The sequence below is a fragment of the Moschus berezovskii genome, chromosome 17 (genome assembly GCF_049115385.1).
Source record: "Moschus berezovskii isolate FMDL1 chromosome 17, NW_MosBer_1.0, whole genome shotgun sequence".
Taxonomy (NCBI): domain Eukaryota; kingdom Metazoa; phylum Chordata; class Mammalia; order Artiodactyla; family Moschidae; genus Moschus; species Moschus berezovskii.
In genome coordinates, this window is record NC_142476.1 from 44,914,010 (window position 1) to 44,934,640 (window position 20,631).

General features: G+C 57.0%; 1 protein-coding gene across 1 annotated transcript in view; it reads right to left on the minus strand.

Moving 5' to 3' along the window:
• CHD5 (chromodomain helicase DNA binding protein 5) overlaps positions 1-20,631 on the minus strand; it is a 67,848-nt gene that overhangs the window by 34,596 nt on the left and 12,621 nt on the right. The window contains exons 3-15 of the mRNA XM_055419428.2: positions 14,963-15,142; positions 12,124-12,242; positions 11,320-11,558; positions 9,672-9,796; positions 8,369-8,492; positions 7,133-7,299; positions 6,738-6,959; positions 5,549-5,755; positions 5,112-5,323; positions 2,205-2,336; positions 2,011-2,119; positions 561-752; positions 273-473 (exon numbers count right to left, since the gene is read on the minus strand). Of these exons, the coding sequence (XP_055275403.1) occupies positions 273-473; positions 561-752; positions 2,011-2,119; positions 2,205-2,336; positions 5,112-5,323; positions 5,549-5,755; positions 6,738-6,959; positions 7,133-7,299; positions 8,369-8,492; positions 9,672-9,796; positions 11,320-11,558; positions 12,124-12,242; positions 14,963-15,142 (2,229 nt within the window). The remainder of the gene's footprint in view (positions 1-272; positions 474-560; positions 753-2,010; positions 2,120-2,204; positions 2,337-5,111; positions 5,324-5,548; positions 5,756-6,737; positions 6,960-7,132; positions 7,300-8,368; positions 8,493-9,671; positions 9,797-11,319; positions 11,559-12,123; positions 12,243-14,962; positions 15,143-20,631) is intronic.

A 20,631-nucleotide genomic window follows, 5' to 3' on the forward strand; every position in this document is an offset into this window, starting at 1 on the left:
CAGGACCCTGCCCGCAGCTGGGTCTCGGATTCCTGGCTTCCAGAACAGTGGGAGGGTGAGTGTTAGTCTTAGCCCCACTCCACCCTGTGCTACTGCAACCCCAGGACACGGATACAGCAGGTAATCCTGCCTTAAAAGCAACTCTTCATCAGCTACTGCCTCCACTGGAGCCCAAGAGGAGAGACCCCAGATAAACTGCAGACCCCTGTGCACCACCCCCAGGGCAGACTGGGCTCCTGTGCAAAGTCCTTCCCGGGAAGAGGGGTGCTCACCTTCATCCGGAACACCTTCTTCCCACTCCGAATGGCATTGTCCTCAAAGGAAAACTCGTTCTCCCGGATCACGGAGCGGCTCTCCTTGTCCCCCGTGTAGGTGACCACGTAGAAATCAGGGGCCCACATCTCGAACTCACGTTCCCAGTTGATGATGGTGGACAGGGGTGCACTGACCAGGTAGGGCCCTTTGGAATGCCCCTGGGGAGGGAGACGGATGCGCTGAGGCTGCCCAGCCACAACCCACACTGGCCACCCCTCCCCGGCCGCCCCGCCTGACCCTCGAACCTCCTTGTACAGGGAGTAGAGGAAGACAATGGTCTGCACAGTCTTGCCCAGACCCATCTCATCGGCCAGGATGGTGTCGGTGCCCTGGGCCCAGGAGAAGCGCAGCCAGTTAAGGCCCTCCAGTTGGTATGGGTGCAGCGTGCCGCCTGTGGAGTCGATGTACCATGGCTGTTTGTCAAACTTGACCGTGGGCTGCAGAAGAAGCAGAGGTTCAGACATACCCTGGATCCTGGGCCACCAAGGCCCACCGACAGGCCTTTGCATGCATGATTTTTTATGCCTGGAATACTCTTCCCACTCCTCTTGTCCCTGCTAACTTATTCATCCTGCAGGCCTCAGATGGAATGCCTCTGCCTCCAGGAAGTCTTCCCTGACTCCAGGCTTCGCTTAGGTGTTCCCACCATGCTCTCCCCCAGGATGGCCCCATACATCTATCAGGGAAGTTTCCCAATTGTTGCATTCTGATTTTGAGCCCAGCATGTGGTCACCATACTGGTCCTATTTGGACACAGCGGGCACTGAGTCAATACCCATTTGATGCTTGCCCAGGGTGCCTGATCCCAAACATCACCCTCTTTGCATCTTTTAGTCTACAGCTCAAGGCTGTCATCCCCATGAAGTCCCCTTGATGTATCAGACCCACTCACCTTACCCTACATCTCAGACCCAAGCCAAATCCCCATTTCTGTTTGGACCTTCCATGACCCCCTGGAAGATGAGCACTTCATGGAACAGCGGGGTAGGGCCTTGCCCCCCAGGGCCAGGTATTAGCAAACATCCCAGAGAGGTTTGCTAAAGGAATAAAAGCCAACCTTCCACTCCCCAGTAGGCTCAAAGCTCCCGGATAAGTCCTGGGTCTCCTCCCTTGAACTGATAAGAATGGTGTGTAATTAGCAAATCAGCTGCTGTACTCCTGAAGTGAGAAGCACTTTCTGATTTAAAGACAGAATTACAGAGACTTCTCTGGTGATCCAGTGGTTAAGCCTCCACGATTCCACTGCAGGAAGCGCGGGTTCAATCGCTAGTTGGAGAACTTAAGATCCCATGTGCCACGCAGTACAGCCAAATAAATAAGTAAATAAATATTTGGAATTCACTCATCTAAAAGAACACAAGTTCATAAACTGCTCTGAGAAGAGACTATCTGCTCCCCAGTTTGTGCACCGAGACCCGACCCATCCTTCAAATCGCTCTGTCCCCTGGGAGCTGCCTCTCTACAGGACGCTGGGGACCAGGACCCCAGGGTGTGAGCCTCCCCTGCGGGGAAGGCTAGGTCCCATCATCCCTGTCCCACCAGGTACCTGGCAGGAGTGGGCTGAGCCGCAGCGCCCCATCCCTCATGGGCACGGCTCCAGGTGCACAGACCCACGGCAGAGTTCTCCAGAGACCTTGCCCTCTTCCGAGGCCCAGCCTGGGTGACAACCCCACCCTGTGACCCCTTCCCACTCACATCCACAATGGGTGTGTCCGGGGGCTTCTCCTGTTTGTCATCCTTCAGCTTCTTGCCCTTCTTGACCAGCCTCTTGGGCAGCCTGGCATCCTCTCCCAGCATCAACTCCCTGGGAAAGAGGGCAGGATGAGAGAGCAGAGCTCAGGCCTTTGGGGAGGCAGAAGGCTCCACCCAGGGGCCCCAGCATGGCGCACCTGTGGCCCCAGTAGGCCTGCTTCAGGCTGTCGTAGTAGGGGATGTCAATTTCGTCAATCTCCCAGGTGCACTGGTCGTAGGGCAGGTCTTTCCACTTGATTAGGTAATGCACGTCCCCCTTTTTATCGAAGCTGCGACAGGGTAAACAGATGGAGGAGGGCGGGTCATCCGGGCACCACGAAGGGCACCTCGTAGGATGCAAAGCCTCACCCTCACAGGTCCCCTGGGAGCCCCAGCCAGGAGGGCAGCGCCAGGCAGGGACTCCCAAGGGCCACACAGCGAGTGGGAAGGAGGTAGGAGGGCACGGGGTGAGTGGCAAAGCAGAGGGATATCTGGGTCCCCCAGGCTAGCAGAGGAGCAAATCCCGTGTTCTCTCCATCCTCTGTGGCTGTGAGTCCCATTCCGTCAAGAGGAGTCCTCCAGAATTCTTGATTGCTAAGTCAGATGGTTCTCCCCTGACCATAGACCTTTGTTTTTTTGCTTAAGAAGTCCCAAGGAGGAACTTCCCTGGTGGTCCAATGGTTGAGAATCCGCCTACCAGTGCAGGGGACGTGGGCTCCTTCCCTGATCCAAGAAGATTCCATATGCCATGGGGCAACTAAGCCTGTGTGCTGCAACTGCTGAGCCCATGCACCCTAGAGCTCATGCCCCGAAACAAAAGAATCCAGCACCACGAGAAGCCAGCACCCCCAACCCAGACAGCAGCCCCCGCCCGCCGCAACTAGAGAAAGCCCAAGCACAGCAACAAAGACCCAGCGCACCCAAAATATTAAGTTTTAAAAAAAAAAAACTTCCAAGTTATAGGGAGTTCAGGATGGACATGTACAAACCGCTATATTTAAAACAGATAACCAACAAGGACCTACCCTACAGCACAGGGAACTCTGCTCAATGTTATGTGGCAGTCTAGATGAGAGGGGAATTTGGGGGAGAATAGACACATGTCTATGTAAGGTTGAGTCTCTCCGATGTTCACCGGAAACTGTCACAATAGTTTGATCTACCCCCAATACAAAATAAAAAGTTTGAAAAGGAAAAAAGAACTCCCAAAGACTGGAGGGGTGCCCATCTCAGTCCAGGGCCCATCCCCACAAAGCAGAGAAGGATGTGATTCCTCTGGTGGGTTGTCCTCTCCCAAAGACCCCCGGGACCCGGGGACCTGACAGCCCAGCCAGCAGCACAGAGAGGGTGAGCCAGAGAAGTCTGTCACACACTGCAGCTTGAATACAACTCCTGCAAGGGTCTCGAGACCTCCCACCCAACACAAGTGCACTGAGCAACCGAGCCGGCAGCACTGCAGGGTGAGGGTGCCACGGCTCCCCCAGATGGCAGTGGCTAGGCCTGGGGACCACACACAGAGAGGTACCAATCCCCAGTCACCATGGAAACCAATGGATTTTTTTTTTTCAATAAATGATTGGCTGTTACTCAGACTCCGTTCAGGTAATACATTTGGAGGAAATTCACCTGCCCCACTTTGGAGGCAGGGAGAAAAATCGGCATTTATGTTTTGAACATGAAATTTAATAAAGGTAAAAATTTGTCGATCAGTTCAGCAGTGGAGGGATCTCAAGTCACTGTCAGTGAGGGCAGGGGATGGAAGGAGGAGGCATTTCATAATCAAGGGGGTGGCTTTTTCAAATTCTCCTGCACCCCCCACCACTGCTTCCTGACAGCCCTGCTATCAGGCACTAGCATCCTCCTTGAGCCCCCACAGCAGCCTGTGGGGTTGGTACTTTCACAGTCCTGTTTCCCATTAGAAACACAGAGGCACAAGTCCCTTCCCTGGTTGTCCAGGTGCTAAGACTCGACACTCCCAAGACTTCTAGTTCCCCAACTAGGGGTGCCAGGTTTGATCCCTGGTTGGGGAACTAGGTCACACACGCTGCAAGTAAGATTTCACATGCCACAACTAAAGACCCAGCACACTCACATCAATAAATAAAAAAGAAACACAGAGGCTCAGAGCCCAGAAAATGGGAGCCAGGGTTGGAATCCAAGTGGAAGACTCAGGTTCTGAAACTCTGCTCTACTCAGCTCCTGCCTTCAGGACACGTGTTCTGTTGGACCCCAAGTCGCTCTGAGACAGAGCCTCCATGGACCCTACCCTGTGCCTACCTGTCAGCCACCGCTGGTTCTCAAGCACCTGAGCTCAAGAATCAGCAAGAGCTCCCACCACCCACCAAACCAAAGCCAAACTCTCGGAGGCCTTCTGCCTTGGTCTTTTCGCCTGGCCTCTGCAGCCTCTGACCACTGTTACCTAGGGAATTTTGGATTGCTCGATGAAGGGCTATCAAGGGCACTGGAACTTGGAACAGTGGCCAAGAAAGCAAGTCCTGCCATCAAGGAAGAACTGGGTTCCAATCATAGCACCCCTGCCTGTTGGCTGTGTGACTTTGGGCAAGTGACTTAACCTTGATTGTGTCCACAAACACAAAGGCGGAGGGAAAACGCCTACCTCTTGGGTAGATGGCACTCAGTGGTGATAGCTGTGTTATAAAGAGGAGCAAACATGTACCCACACCCAAAGCTCAGGCCCACTGTGGTCCCTCGGACCCTCCCACAGGTATCAAGCACTGACTTCAGCAGAGGCCTAGGAGCACAAGGGTCCCAGCCCCCGAAGTGTCCCGTCTGCAAGTTTCACAGGCCATTCGTCAAGTTGCCCTTTTATACATATGACTTAGGAACCGTTCTACCATGAGTGAAACGTACATATGCAAGCGTAAACAGGGATGCATACATGTACCTATGTGCATGAAAACCCCTCCAGCTGGATGGTCAAATCGCCCGCAGTGGGTGTCCTCAACCTCCCCTCCTGCCCCCACCACACCCGTATGTGGTCCTGCGCCCATTTAACAGACTGAAGGGGCTGCGTGTCCAGCACAGCTCATGCGCTGGGCACACACCTGTGGTTCAGGATGCGGTGGATCATCATCCACTCAGGCTTGATGCCGTAGCGGTAGAAGCGCTCCTCCATCTTGGCATAGAGAGGGTCCTTGTTCTTCCTCTTCTCGCTCTTGCCGTCCTCGTCACCAGAGCCATAGTCAAAGGGCGGCGGCTCATCCATGTCGTTCTTTCTTTGGTAGTTGCGATACATCACTGTGTGGTAGAGCTCCAGCTGCTTGCGGAGGGGACAGAGGTTAAGGAAGGCAGATGGCCATGACCCCCGGTATCCCCCAACCCAGCTCCTCCCCAATTCACCCAGTCCCCAGCCTGAGTTCCAGGCAGGATAATCCTCACTTTCTTCCTCCCCCTCCCCAGCGCCCAACAATGTCTCTCACCCAGGGAGCTGGCCAAAGCACCTCACGACCTAAGCACAGCTGCACCTGCCCAGGTACCTCACCTGGAGCTCCTTCACCCAGGAGCAGTGCCAGTAGGAGAGCCCAGCCCACTTGACGAAGAACTCTCTCTCCGGGATGCCCTCCAGGGGCTTGGGCGGGGGTACGCCTGGGTCCATGTCAGGCCCTGGCAGCCCCACCATGAAGGGGGCTGGGGGCTCTGTCCACCGCCAGTGCAGGATCCGCTGGACTTTGCCCTTCAGTGGGGGACACTGTGGACAGAGGAAGGTCCCCAAGTTCAGGGCTTAGCTTCAGGTCTCCATCCCGAGGCTCCCTCCAACAGGCTGCTCTGCTCCCCAAGTCAGACAGCTTCACAGTGACTCAAGACACCACCCTGTCCTCAGGAGCCTGCCCATGGCGTGCGGGCAGATGAGGCAATGTGTGTCTGCACACACACGCATGCACACACATACACGCACACGCACAACGGAAGCCCATATGCACATGGGGTGACCGAGGGCTGGCCCAGCCCACAGGGTGGGGTATCCAGCACCCTGGAGGACATCTCAGAGCATGGACACCTTCAAACACCTATAGCTACTGGAGGGGTGCTCTCCTCTCCCTGCTGAAACTGAGGCTCCAGCCCGAGAGACCTTGTCTGACCTTGGGCAAGTCACTTTATCTCCCTGAACCTCAGTTTTCTCATCTAAAAATGAAAATAACAAAGGCCTGGTACTTGAAAACTCGGTAAGCATTAGAGAGACGCCCAGTAAACAGTAGCTGTTTATGGGCAGTGGCAGGTTTATGATCACCCCTCTTTTCATAGCTGTTTCCAGCGAGTCTAAAGGGAATTGAGAAGCAGCAGCAAGCCTAGGTGAGGCGATGGGCGGGACTCGAGGCGACTGCAGAGGGCTTGGGACAGAGCAGATGGACAATGGGGCGGGGCCAGAACGGGGAGACGCCTTATGGGCGGGACCTGGACGGGCCGGGGCGGGTCGAGGCCTTGGCAGGCTGGGAGCTCAGGGCTGGTGGGTGGCCAGCGGAGGCGGAGCCTTGGTGGCCAGGGCCTGCTGGGGCGGGGCCTAGGTGGGTGGGGGCTGGAGGGGGCTGCACGAGGGCCGTGGTGGGCGTGGCCTGAATTGGCGGAGGCGGGGCCTTGATGGGTGGGACCTTTGTGAGCGGGGCCTTGCCGCAAGGGGGGGACCTAGACTTGTCGGGGGCGGGGCGTTCGGCGCGGGCCGGCGTAACACTCACAGTACAGCGCGGGCAGAGCCATTCACCGTTTGGGATCTCGGGCAGCGGCGGGTTGAGGCAGTGCAGGTGGTAGGAGGAGGGGCAGGCGTCGCAGCAGAGCAGCTCGCCGCCGTCCTTGCACACGCGGCAGAACTCCATGTGGTCGTCCTCCTCCTCCTCGCAGCCGCCCTCGTCTTCGTCCTCGTCGTCGTCCTTCGGCTCCCACTGGATCCCTTCCTTCTCCTGGAGGGGGGAGTCCAGGTGGAGGCATCCTGGGCCAGGACGCCCCTCCACCACGGTGCAGCTCCCTCCCTCACACTCGCACCGCCCCATGTTCTGCCCGGAGAAGACCATGCAGGGGTCTGGAAGACCAGGACTGACAAAACCCCCACCCCCGGCGTCTGCCAAGGGCTTACACAGTGGGGACAGCTCCACTTGCCCTCAGGAGCTTTCTCCAGCTCGGGGTCCAGACAGACGAGGTGGTAGGCCCTCGGGCAGGTGTCACACAGAATGATCTCCCCACCCTGCTGGCACACCTCACAGTAGTCCTGGTGGTCCGTCTCATAGCCATCGCCATCATCGACTGGGGAGGGGGCAGAGGCAGTCATGGAGGGCCGTGTCCCCACTCCCCGTGCACAACCAATCTCCGCAGGCTGTCCTGGCACATACTAGGCACTCAATAGATGGATGAATGAATGGCGATGGACAGACAGGGTGAACAGAATGATTGAAGAGTAAAGAGGGAAAATCCCTGGGGATCCAGTGGTTAGGACTCCACACTTTCACTGACTAGGGCTCTCATTCCTAATCAGGGAACTAAGAACAAGCCATTGTGCACGGCTTCCCTGATAGCCTGCAATGCAGGAGACCCAGGTTCGATTCCTGGGTCAGGAAGATCAGCTGGAGAAGGGATAAGGTACCCACTCCAGGATTCTTGGGCTTTCCTGGTGGCTCAGCTGGTAAAGAATCCACCCGCAATGCAGGAGACCTGGGTTCGATCCCTGGGTTGGGAAGATCCTGTGGAGAAGGAAAAGGCTACCCATGCCAGTATTCTGGCCTGGAGAATCCTATGGACTGTATAGTCCACGGGGCCGCAAAGAGTCGCACACAGCTAAGTGACTTTACTATGACTATGTGCAGCCAGGAAAAAAGAAAAAATGTAAAGGGGTGAAGAGGTGGATTGAAGAAAGTAAAAGGAAGGAAGGATGGCAGGGAGGAAGGAGGAATGGAAGAAGAAAGCTGGGTGGATGGACAGAAAGATGAACGGATGGATGGATAAAAGGGAGGGAGGAAGGACCGAGGGATGGAAAGAGGGAGGGTGAGTGGGAAGGCTGGGGGTGGGGGCATAGATGAGTAGAGGGTGGATGACTGAGTGGGTGGACGGTGGATGTGGTTAAGACACAATTCCTTCTCTTGTGCCCTTCTGCCATGCAAATGCCCTGGAGTGACTCACATTATGGATCCCTAATACATGTGGACCCACTGAGACAGAACCCCCCTCTCCTAAACACAGGCAAGGGTGGCTGAAGAAACACAGGGGACCTGCCTGGCCTGGCTGAGGCCGGAGGATGCCCTTCCCTGCCCCCTAAAGGGGGCTCTGCACCCCACATCCATGTGATGCCCACAGGAACCCTACAAACAGGAAGTCTTACTTCTCTTCTTCTTGCGCCTCCTCTTGCTCTTCTTCCCCAGGGCAGCAGAACACTCAGAGCGCACGGAGGAGCTGTGGATGCTGGCACTGTCGAAGTCCGACTCCTCTCGCTCATCCTCCTCGCTCTGCAGGGGCAGGGGAGGACCCTATGAGCCCAGAGCTGGCCCAAGGGGCTTGTTTCGAGGCTTCTCAGGCCTGGGCAGAGGGTAGGGTGTGGCAGGGTACCATGGAAGCTCCGGATACAGGGTGCTGTCTGCAGTTCATTTCATCTTGCCACCCAACTAGAACATCCCCTAGCCCACTGGTCCAGGCTGATGGCCTGCCACGCTCCCCAAGCCCTGCTCTCCACCCCTCATAACTCTCCCAGGCCCTGCCCTCCACCCTGCCAAGCTCCTGCACATCCCTCAAGGGGAAGCCCTAGGGATGCCTCCCCCAAGGAGCCTTCCCAGATCTCTCCCTAAGGAGACCTGTTGCACAGCTTGTGTGCCAGGTCCGGCCTATTCCTTTGAATGTCATTGGTTCTCTCCCAGTACATGCCCCCAAACCCTTACAGACTGTGAGCAGCTCCAGAGCAGGGTGCACCAAAGTAGAACAGAGGGCCAAGCACCTTAGTCTTGGCTCAAAAGCTAAGCTGAATGGGGACACCTGCTACTCCATGCTCCCCTCCACAGCAGCTACACTTGAGACCTGTCACTTTCCAAAGGACAAAGAGATGGCTTCCATCCCTGCCCCTCTGCAGGGCTGACAGGTTAAGGGAAGCAGGTAACCTATGGGAGCAGGAGGGAGGGATGAATGCCCCCACCCCTGGAGAAAGAGGGCTCAAAGGCTCAGACACGGACTTAGGGTCATTCTGAACTGAGTGCCAGAGCTGCCCTTGAAGGGCTGGAGCCCTGCCTGCCCCAACCTGCAGGCCTCCTTCCTGGGCCCACTCTCCTAGCAGACAAGGGCATCCAGGCCCCACCAGGTCTCTCCCGCCTGCTGCCCAGACAGAGAGGCAGCTGGGGCCAAGGGAGCCAGGACTGAGCCTCCAGCTCAGCAGGGTAGGCAGGAGAAAGAGCTGGAGGCATGGACCACCCAGAGGCCACACTCCAGGGACTCTTGGAAGGATCCAGGCTGACCCCCTCACCAGTCGGGTGGGGACACAGGCCCAGCAGGCAGGCAAGTAGCATAGGAAGAGAGACTGGGGAAGGAGAACAGGACCTGCCCCCGGCCTGGTACAGAATGAACTGACAGCCTGCTTTTCGGTCTTCCAGTCTTTGCGTGGTGTGCACTCCACACACACTCACGCTCACACTCACACTCACCGAGGACCCCTTCTTCCTCTTGCTGCCGACCCCTCCGAAGCGGAACTTGAGCCCAGTCACCTTTCTCCCTTTGCCCTTTTTCTTCGCATCCTTGGAGCCTTTGATCTTCTTCCTGACTCCAGGCCCTGAAAAGCAACACGGCTCGCTCACTTACCACCATGCTTTCATTCAGCCTCACAGGAACCTGGTAAGGAAAGGATCATTTCTGCTGTCACCCCTTTTCCAACCAGAAAACTGAGGCTCAGAGAGGTGACATCTTGGCTTAAAGCTGCACAGCAAGTAGCAGGGGAGGCCAGAGCATAACCCTGGTCGGTTCCAGTCCTAGCCACTGCACTGCCATCTTGGAAACAGCCCTGTCTCATCCCTCTCCCCAGAAAGGAGCTGTCCCCAGTAAAGCCACAGACCCCAGCAGGGCCACCAGGGGCACACCCAACTACCTGCAGTCCATACCTGGGCCCTGGAGGGGTGGGCTAGAGCAAGAAGCCCTTCCCCCAGCAGCCAGCCTCCAGGTTACCCACTGTAGCCCCACATTGGCACCACTGAAGACCTCCCCCACCTCTGTGGCCAGTAGAGGTGAGGCTGTGTTTTTATGGAGCTGGCCACAGGACAATTATCCACCTGGGGAGTAATGACCCACCCCCAGCAGCCTTTCCCACCAGGCTGAGCGGGGAAGGTGGGGGCCGAGAGGCAGATGGCCTCACCCAGGGCCCTCCTCTATGCACATCCACACAGAGAGATGGGGCTGGCAGCCCGGCTATAACCTCAGTGGCGCCATGGAAAATCTATTTCAATTTTTCAGGCCCTGAATAGGCAGCTCAGGGAATCGATAACTCAGCAGCTGGAGCCCAAGAGGAAATGAGAAAGAAGGCTGGCTGGGCGACTGGCGAGGGAGTTGAGCGGGAGCAGGTGCTGAAGACTGCATCACTTGCCCACCAGGGTCCCTGCGGGACCTGGCAAAGGAATGCGTCGTCCCAGAGATCAGAGCTGCTTGGGGCAGAAACAAGAGGTCCCCACAGTCTCCTGGCCCTCCATCAAAACCCAGGTCATGGCACCAGGAAGGTGAGCTGCAGGTGAGTCCACCATTCAGAGTCTGGGGGAGATCAATGGCCCTACCCCCAAGGGGGCCAGAAGCCCTCCACTCAGGGCAGAGAAGCCCCTCCCCGAGAACTTCAAGTCACAGAGAGCCTCTGCCGTCCCCAGCCAGACACCACTGAGGAGTCTGATTTTGTATCTGGACCTCCTTCCGGGTCTCCCTGGGAGGCCGGCCCTGACCACACCCATGCCCACCCAGGCCAGGCACTCAGAAGAGGGATCAACGGGTCACTTTAGGACCACTTCTCCTGGGAATGGTGCAGCCTCAAACACAAGAGCCCCCTACCTCCCAGCAGCCTGGGCCGCCGCGGTCCCCTCCTCCATGCCCGGGAAAACTCCCAAAACTCTGAGCCCACTTGTCCCCTCCACTTGTCCACCAGCCCCAGAAGGGAGGCAGGACAGATGCTACCACACAGGTGAAAAGGGGCATGTGGATCCAAGGTCAACCAAGGCACTGGGTCCTGGGTAAAGACCGACCCAGCTGTCCCAGCTGCCCCAAGCTATAGGGTCTGGGGGGGCCTCAGCAGGACTGGGTGCCACCCACCCACAACCATACCCTTGCCCTCTTTGGTCTTGGCTTTGCGGATGGGCACAGGCTGGGGTGCCTGCTGGGGGCTGATGGCCAGCGGAGGCGCGATGGTGACCGTCTCCACGGCTGCGGCCACTGCCGCTGCAGCCGCTGCCGCCGAGCTGCCCTTGAAGGGGTTGTTGGCACTGAACTCCCGCCACTTGGCACCCAGGACGGTCATCATCTTTGACATGGGGATCTTAGGGTTCTTCTTGGCGATGAGTGGTCTGTACAGGGGTGGGGGGAGGCAGAGGGTGAGGGCAGCCCCATGGAGGGGACGAGACCCCCATGTGACTTCCGCAGGGCCCACCCATCTTCTCCCGTATTTGGAATATGTGGCAAACTGGGAAAAGTGGGCCGAATGGAGGGCCAAGGAAGAGGACCAAGCCAGAGACAGCCGTCCACCCTCAACACCCCTGGTTTCCTATTTACAGGGCTTGTCACCTTCTAACTGGGTTCCAGACCCGGTAACACCGAAGGCCCAGAGGCAGGGGCCTCCAGCAGGACCCTGGGGGTCCAGTTCCATTTCTTCTAGAGCTGAGAGTGGCCACGGGGGTTTAAGACCTCGGGACTAATTGGGGCCATCGTTCCTGGAGGCAGGACCAGCAAGGGAGGGCAGGACCGTCTGTGGAAGTGGAAGGTCCTGTCCCTCCTGCAGCTCTGCCCAGGGTCAATGTCAGCCCGACACTCCCCCCACCCCAGAAGCCCAGGGCCCTGTCCCTGGCTCCCCACTTGGTTCCCCCAGGGAGACTGTCTCCGTGGATGCCCAGCCAAGGTGGCCCCGAGGCCCACCTGAGGAACTGGCTGAAGGCCTTGTAGTTGGTCAGCGTGTGGTAGTCGGCCTCGGAGAACAGGTAGTCCACGTCGTCCAGGCCCCACTCGGCCATGAGCTGCCCCGAGGACTTGGGCTCCTGCAGACACAGGGGCCAGAGAAGGAATCAAAGGTGGGGGTCCTTCTAACCTGCACCTCCATCCCTGGGGCCCCACCCAGGAGGCCTGTGAAAAGCCAGGGTGGTCATGTCTGCAACTTGCAACTTAACAAGAGCAGTTCACACCCCAAACTGAAAATATCCTAGAGCACTCCAGGCTGCCAGTACCTTGAGCAGTGGGAATGGCTCAGATGCCAGTTTACGAGGGGGTGTGGGACCATGTGCCTGGGTTTAATGTGGGGGTTTGAGGGGAAGCCATGTGCGTGCCCAGGGCAGGAATAAGTACAGGACTCATTCTCTCTGCCCCAGGCTGTCACCTTGGGGTGATACAGTCACACTTGGACTTGTGAAAGGACAGGCTGCTGCTGGGTTCTGGGGCCAGGAAGGTGTGCCCTGGCCAGAATGGCACATGGGGCAGTGGTCCAGCTGGGGGCAGAGCCCAGAAAAGGGCCCTCAGTGACTGCTTCACATTGGGAGCAGACGCACAGGGAGGTGTGTGAGTTCCCAAGGGCACAGAGATGGCCAGCCCGGGCATCAGGTCACCAAGCAGACCCAGGCTGGCTAGGAAGGGGGACGGCGGGTAGTGCTGACTATGAGATTAGAACCTGCCAGACAGACTCAAGTACCAATCCTGGTTCTGCCACATAGTGTCAGTGAGAGGTGAACAAGCTAACTTCAGCTCTCTGTGCCTCAGTTTCCCCATCTGTAAAATGGGGATAAAGCACCTACTTCATGGGAGGGAAGGAGTTAGCAGAGGTCCTTGGAACAGGGCACTCACTCAGATTCCCCACTTGTTCCAGGCAGCCCAGCCCCGCCCACCAACCCATTCTACCAATCAGCACACACCACTCCCAGGCTGCATCTTTGGTCCAGGTGAGCGCGTGACTTAACCAGTCCAGGCAGGGGCAGCCCTAGGTCTCCTATAAGAAAAACTAGGAGACAGGCCAGCTTCCAGCTTCCCCTCCTGCTGGATGGGGCAGTGGGAGTCCAGGAAGCCCTGAGCTGCTGTTACACTCGTTCTCAGCCATGAGGTTGCCTGGCCTGAACCCAGAGCTGACCCCACAAAGGCAAAGAAACAGGGTTCCGGATCACACCATCGGGTCCCCCAAACTGGAGTCCCCTTACCTCACAGCTCTTGGCTGCTGATATAACAAACCCCTTTGATTGCCTAAGCCCCTCAGGGTTGGGATGTCTGCTCCAGCAAGAGAAGGCCATCTGGGCAGGACACACAGTCTCCCTCAGCCCCAAGGGACCTGCTTCCTGGCCTCCAGATCTCTGTGATGGTTCAGAAGTCCTCCCATGTGGGACCTCCTCCCTGGGCCAACCTGCCTGCCCCTGACACACAGTCATTCCTGGAGGCACATCAGGCCTCTGCTCCCACCAGGAAGCAGAGCAACAAGTGAGCAAGCAATGGCATCGCTCCAGGATCACCCTGAATCGCTCCCGTAAGTTCATCTTCCAAAGCTGTCAGCCTCTCGCCTGTTATCAGTCACAGATGACTCACAACATGCCAGCCCGCTAATGAGCTCCCCCTGGGTGTCAGGGCACCACGGGCACTTCCCAACTTCAATGGCTGACAGTCATCACCTCTGCCTCACCCATCAGCCACTGTACTAATATTTACGGAGCGCTAATCTTCAGATCCACAGCCAGCCCAAACAGAACCTCGGGGAAAGATGGACAGAAGCAGGAGACTCCCGGGTGTGGTGCTGTTATCTACCCCTGCCCGCCTTACCCTCAGCCCTTCCCCGCTCCGTGGAGTGGCCTTGAGAGTTCCGGAGCATTGGCTCACATCGCTCCCCACATTCACGTTCACGAGGAAGAGGCTTCTGCCCCTGAGGAGAGCTGTAGGCCCATCGCTACAGCTGCCCTGGCTCACGCTCCCTGGGACACTCTCCTAAACACCCACACGGGCAGAATTTCAGAACACGTGCTAAGTAAATCCCCCTTCTACAGTAAGCAGGGCTGTCCAGCTGCTGCTGCTTTTTTTCTCTCTTTTTAAACTTTTGGTTGTACCATGTTCAGTCCCTGAGTCAGGAAGATCCCCTGGAGAAGGGCACGGCAATCCAGTCCAGTATTCTTTTGTGGAGAATCGTATAGACAGAGGAGCCCGGTGTCCTATGGTCCATAGGGTCACAAAGACTTGGACACGACTGAGCATGCACACATGCAATATATGGGATCTTAGTTCCCCAACTAGGGATTGAACCCATACCCCCTGCATTGGAAGTGCAGAGTCTTAACCACTGGACCACCAGGGAAGTCCCACAGCTGCTGCTTCTTGGCAAAAGCTCCATTTGTTCTGTTTTCCCAAATTGTTCCGAGCGAGAGGCTCCTGACACCAAACTTGAGTTCAGACCATCACTCCCCTTGGAAACAGCTCTGCACTAGGCCAGGCAAGACAATGGACATCAGCAAAAGGCTATCTGACTTCCTCCCCCAACTCCTAAAGGTCATCCCATCGTTATTTCTGATGTGTCTCGAAGACTTGTGGCTACAGTATTTCTCACAAACTCATGTCCAACTTTTCCATGTGTGCACATAGATACACTCACACCCCCAGACCCATCTGCCCCTACACCCACTGGTAGGAAAGGAGGCTCTTCACGCAGGGGCTCTGGGATCAGAAGGCAGAGAGCTGGCAGCAGGGGCTCAGCCCCCCTCCTGAGTACCCCCCACCCCCAGCCAGGCCTCAGTGTTACCTTGAGGCATCCATCTTCATTGTCATCCTCCTCATCATCTTTCTTTTTCCGCTTAGCTTTTTTCTCCTTCTTGTCCTTGAGTTTTTTCTTCTTCTTTTTATTCGGGGAGTAGTCACTGCCTTCACTTTCCGACTTCTCTTCCAGATCCTCTTCATTTTCCGACAGCTCATCATTGCTCCCCTGGAAGACAAAGGGGGATGGTGAGGACAAGGGCCCCAGGTACTAGGCAGCAGCACTGCCCTGCAAGTAGCCTCCCAGAAGAGTCAGTTGGCCCATGCTTTCTGGATCAGTCTCAGTCACCAGATCAACAAAGCTCTGATCACCTGGAACCAGCATGGGGCAAGGGTCTCGTCCCCGACATGACAAATGGTATGTGCAGGTGAGTCAAGGCATCGTGTGAAGCCAGGCTTCACCCTTACAATGCACAAGCACAGGGCAGCTGTTTGGACGGCCCCGGAGTGAGGTCCAGGCACTGCCTCAGGTTTCTATGGACTTGGATTGTAACACAAGTGTCAGGGATGACACTTGGACACACAGAGGATGTGATGCCCAGAGCCAAAAAACAAAATGCAGGCTAGGCTGGAGAGGAGCCCTGGCTTCTGCCCCAGACCCCACCTCTGCACCTCTCTGCTTGTCTTTGCATCCTATGTAGTTGTTTGTGTCAAGTGAAACCTGTGGTTAACATACAGCCAACGTGCTCAGTGCTCAGTCACTTCAGTTGTATCCAACTCTTTGCGACCCTATGGATCGTAGCCCACCAGGCTCCTCTGTCCATGGGATTCTCCAGGCAAGAATACTGGACTGGTTTGCCATGCCCTTCTCCAGGGGATCTTCCCGACCTGGGGATCGAACCTACATCTTCTGTGTCTCCCGCACAGTGTCTTCTCTGAGCCACCAGGGAAGTGGCTTATCTGCATGTGGGCTCTCCAGAAGCCGCTAAGGCACAAGCCCACCTTCCCCCTGGCCCCCATCCTGGCTGCTTCATCTCAATATGAGACAAGGTAATTTAGGCAGCTCTTAAGCTTGGCTTCCTTGATTTAGCTTCCCGTCTGTACAGGCAGAAAATGGCCCATTTATATGGAGATAAGGGTGTTTACAGACAGAGCATCCCCTATTAGAAAGTCACTGTCCTTCTGAGAAAGCTGTGTATTTGGGGTTTCGAAGATGCAAGTGGGCTGAGGAGGCCCCTCCCAGCCAGGGTCTGCAGGAGAGGCTGGGCACAGATGCTCCAGGGAAGATGCTGTTTGGCATCATCCTGCTGGTGGTTGGTTTACTCTCTCTTCAAGGTGAGCAGAGAGAGGCACGGAAGAGAGGGAGAGAGAACTAGGGAGAGAGGGAGAGAGACTAGGGAGACGAAGGGTGTGAGAAGAGGGAGAGGAGGGAAGGTGGGGGAGGGAAGGGGCAAATGGGAGAGGAGCCGAGCAGACGGAGAGCGGTAAGGACAGTGGGTCTGTCTGTCCAGGCCAACTGCTGCCCTGTCCAGCCACGTTTACAGTCTGAGAGTCTCTTGCCAGGAGGGAGGTTCTCCCTGAGGTGCATCTGGGAAAGGACCCACCGATGGGGTCCCTGCACTTCTTGACTCTTCTGCTTGCTCAGCTCACTCTCTGCCTAGGCCGGCTCCCTGCTTCCAAACCTTTTATGCTCATTAAGCTGCTGAGTCAGTGTGCTGGCTGGTGGCTGGCAGGCAGCAGGGCCTGGGCCTTTCCAGAACCCAAGTGTTTCCCGGAATACCGACTCGGTTGGCCACACTGGGCCCCAGGGGCAGTGCACCAGTCCTGGTGGCTGCCAGAGCCTGCCCAGGACAGGACAGCCTCACACGCAATCCTGTTCCCAGGGCTCATAGCCACAGCTCCCAACTCTGCTTCTGTCCTCTGGGGAGGCAGAGGTCACACAGCGATGTCCATTTCCTCTGAGGGTGTAGAGTTCGGCCAGCTTGGAAAGAGCATGCTTCGGAAGACCTGAGAGACGGCCTACACCCCAGCAAAGGTAAGGATGGGAGGAGGCAGCCGCCACAAGCTTCAGCACCGCGGACAGAGGCTGTGGGGCCCGCCAAGGGAGGGGCTTGGGGCTGGCTCTCACCTGCCCACAGACCAGACCAGGGATGAGACAGGAGGACCCATGACAGGTTCTGGGGCTCCCTTGGGAGGCTCAGGACAGAGGCTGTCTCTGAGCTATGAAACCCTTGCTAACCAGGGAACTGGGCAAATCACTGCAACACCCTGACCTCAGTCTCCTCATCTGTGAAATGGGGATGCCGTAAATGGCAGTAAGAGGAACAAAGTAGGTCCTGCGAGAGAGGGCTTTAAGCATTTTGAAATGGGGAGACTCAAGTACCCACGATGCCCCCAATTCTGCTTGGAAGTCAAAGAAGAGACCAGGACCACAAGCTGGAGGTCCCAATCAGCCTCATCTCCCTCATTTCTGCAAATCCAGAATGAATTAAAGTCAAGTGCATGGACAGCGCCTGCAGCTGGATGACAGTTACAGTGTAGCTGGGGCTTCCCTGGTGGCTCAGCAGTAAAGAATTCACCTGCCAATGCAGGAGACACGGGAGACATGCATTCAATCCCTGGGTCAGGAAGAGACAACCCTTCCTTCAACTCTTCAACTGGAGGAGGAAATGGCAACCCATTCCAGTATTCTTGCTTGGAGAATCCCCACGGACAGAGGCGGCTGGTGCACTACAATCCATGGGGTCACAGAGAGTCAGGCACGACTGAGCATGCACATGCGCGCACACACACACACACACACACACACACACATACAGGCAACAAGAAGGGGCTGTTGTGGCTGCACCTGTGGTGTTTTTCCCTGAGCATCTGCTGGGAGCCGGCACTACCACATCCCAAGTGCAGGAGCAGTGAGTGGTGACCAGCACAGCTCTGAAGGCAGGGCCCAGAGGGAGTTAGAGGGAGGAAGAGGCAGGGAAGGCCCCTCCTGTAGACACTCTGTCTGTGTGTGCACGGTGCAGGAGGAGCAGGCCTGGCAGAGGGCCCCAAGCTGGGCACTGCCAGGAGGGTTGGTCCAGCAGCCACCCTGGGTCTAAGCGGAGGAGCAGGAGGGCAAAGTTCCTGCTAGAGGAATGAGCTGGAGCTACACCAGGCACGTCAGTGGCCCCAGTCACCCACTAGGGTGACAACGATGGCAGCCTCCCATTTCACAGAATTGGGAAACCCCTCCTCACCCCGTCTACCTGTATCGAGGAAAGCCGGCCGGAAAGAAGAGGTGGTTCCCCAATTCTCCAATTCCCCACCCATTCCCTAATCTCCTCTGTGCCCTTCCTTCTCCCCCCACCAAAATGAGGCTCACCTTGCCTGGTCCACCCCTCTCTGTACCCAAGCCCTCTTGCTCACACAGCCGGGGGCAGGGGGGGTTGGTGGCCAGTGGGATGCAGGACAGGTCTTTGGGGATGAGTTTCCTGCTGGTATAATAATTCTGTACCCACAGCACCTCTCTGCATCCATCAAGACCAGGGCCTCCTTTCTCTTGTGTTTTCTTTTTTCCAAAATCTTCCCTTGCAGACAAAGGGGCAAAAGAAAGGGCAGCACATGGTTCTCAAAACAACTGGAAGAGGGGCACCCATCATCAGGACCCGGAGGGATGCAGAGCAGCCAGTGGCCAGAAGGGCAGGAAGGACCAAAAACTAGGAGTAGACCAGCCATATGGCATCTTGAAACTTTCGGGGGTGGTGCGGGCCAAGCCACATTCACAAGGGAGGTACAGGCACAGGACAAAAATGCCCTAAAAAAATCCCTAAAGCAATCTCAGCCCCAAGCCACACTTGGGCTCTGAACATCAGGACCCATCAGGCTGTGACCTTGACGCTATCCTCTGGGCTGCAGCTGCCCTGGGCATGACTACAGGGGATGCCCCTGATGGTCGAAGAACCCAAGTGAACTTGGAGTCCCAACAGAATCCATGTGCAAAACTCGCTTACATGCTACTCCCAGGCTGGGTGTGTGAGGACTTGGAGGTAGGCAGGAGGGGTCTCTGCCCTGAGCCTCGGGCCCACGGAAGGCACAGTAAGCCACCAATGCAGGCCCTGGGGATCCCTAGCGGGCAGCCAGTGTCACCCTCCCCCCCGCAGCTCTGCAGATATCTTTCCATCCAGGCCTTCCATCTCCCTCTCCTTTCCTTCTATGTCTGAGCTTGGCACACACCACATCTCTTAAAAAGGAGGCATTTCAACTCAAAAGGAGGGACTCGGAGAGTTGGTCATTCTCAAATTGGGGTCCTTCAAGAATGAGAGGGAAAAAGAAAGAATGAAATATGAGCCTTCCCATTCACGAGTGTTATAAACAGTTATAATTTAGCACTGAATAATTGGTTGCTATGGTAACCGCTGCAGTACAGGTTGAAATCATCTCTCCCTCCTGTGCTGGGTCTGACAAGGAACCTCATCTACATATGCTCAGGTTCCGGCCGAAGCCCGGTTATTTTATGTAAATCAGAATTCATGACTCGATGCCTGTCCCCCCACCCAGCCCCCCCCAAAGCCTGCTGCTGCATGAGTTCCACCACCCGGGGGGCCCTTTGCTCCCTCCACCCCTGGTCTTGGGTTGGGGCCACCTGGATGGAGATGAAAAGGAGCAAAGGGGTGACATCCCCCCAACCCACATCATGAGAACTCGGATCTGCAGGCGGGTGGAGGAGCGGGCAGTGGGCACATGGCGGCCGTGATCCCGCTCTCCAGCAGCAGCATGTTTAGACCTCGGAAATCTGACAGCTGCCAAGCCAGGCTCTCAGCGGTGGCTCTCACCACCGCACGGTGGTGGGGGGTGGGGGGGCAGCAGTGGTCGGAGGGCCACACTGGGGGCCTTCCTAGCACTGCCCAGGCTCCTGCAGCCCTCCAGTCTCCCCTGGCCTCCATCGCCTCTGAGATCTGGAATTGCATCTCGGTGCAGAGAGGAAGGAGAGAGGGTGAGGAAGTGCGAGGAGAGAGGAGAGGATGCGGGAGAGGACAGGAGGACGATGAGGCGGGTGGGGAAGAAATGCAGAGGAGGGAAGAGGAGGGCAAAGGAGGCCAGGGAAGAGGTAGCAAGAGATGGGTCCCGCACAGAGGCCAAGTTCTGGCCACAGGAGTGAGAGCTGGGCTCAGAGACAAAAACAAAACCGTGTCCAGGTAGGGCCGGAGAAAGGAGACAAGAGACCTGGGTGATCAGGGTGATCCCAGCACAAAGATGGCAGGCAGCAGCCCTCCTGTCCTCAGAAGCCACCAGCCCCTCTCCCCTGGCCGCACGCCCCTCACCCAGCCCCCGCCTCGCCGCTTCCTGACCAGGGCCTCGGGGAGGGACCTGCTGTACCAGGAAGGCCAGAGAAAGCTCACCCCCACCTGGAGCCGGGAAGGGAGGCGACAGGCCCCTGGGGCTCCCCTCATGGGCCTTCATCACAATTTGGGAACCGGGCAGAGACCCAGCCTGAGGCCTGAGACCAAGGGCCAGATGGAACAGCCCACACTGGCCCAGCCTCTCCCTCCCTGTCCCAGGAAAGAAACTGAAAGAGAGAAATCGCTGAGAACCTGGGGAAGGAGGTGCCTGTGCTCAGCCCCAGGACCCAGAATCCCCCTCCACCCGCAGCTCCGGGTCTGGGGGGTGAGCCCAGTGGCCACAGCAGGTCCAGATTTCACAGCTTTGACCAGGAAGTCAACCCCTGCATCCCGGGGCCCC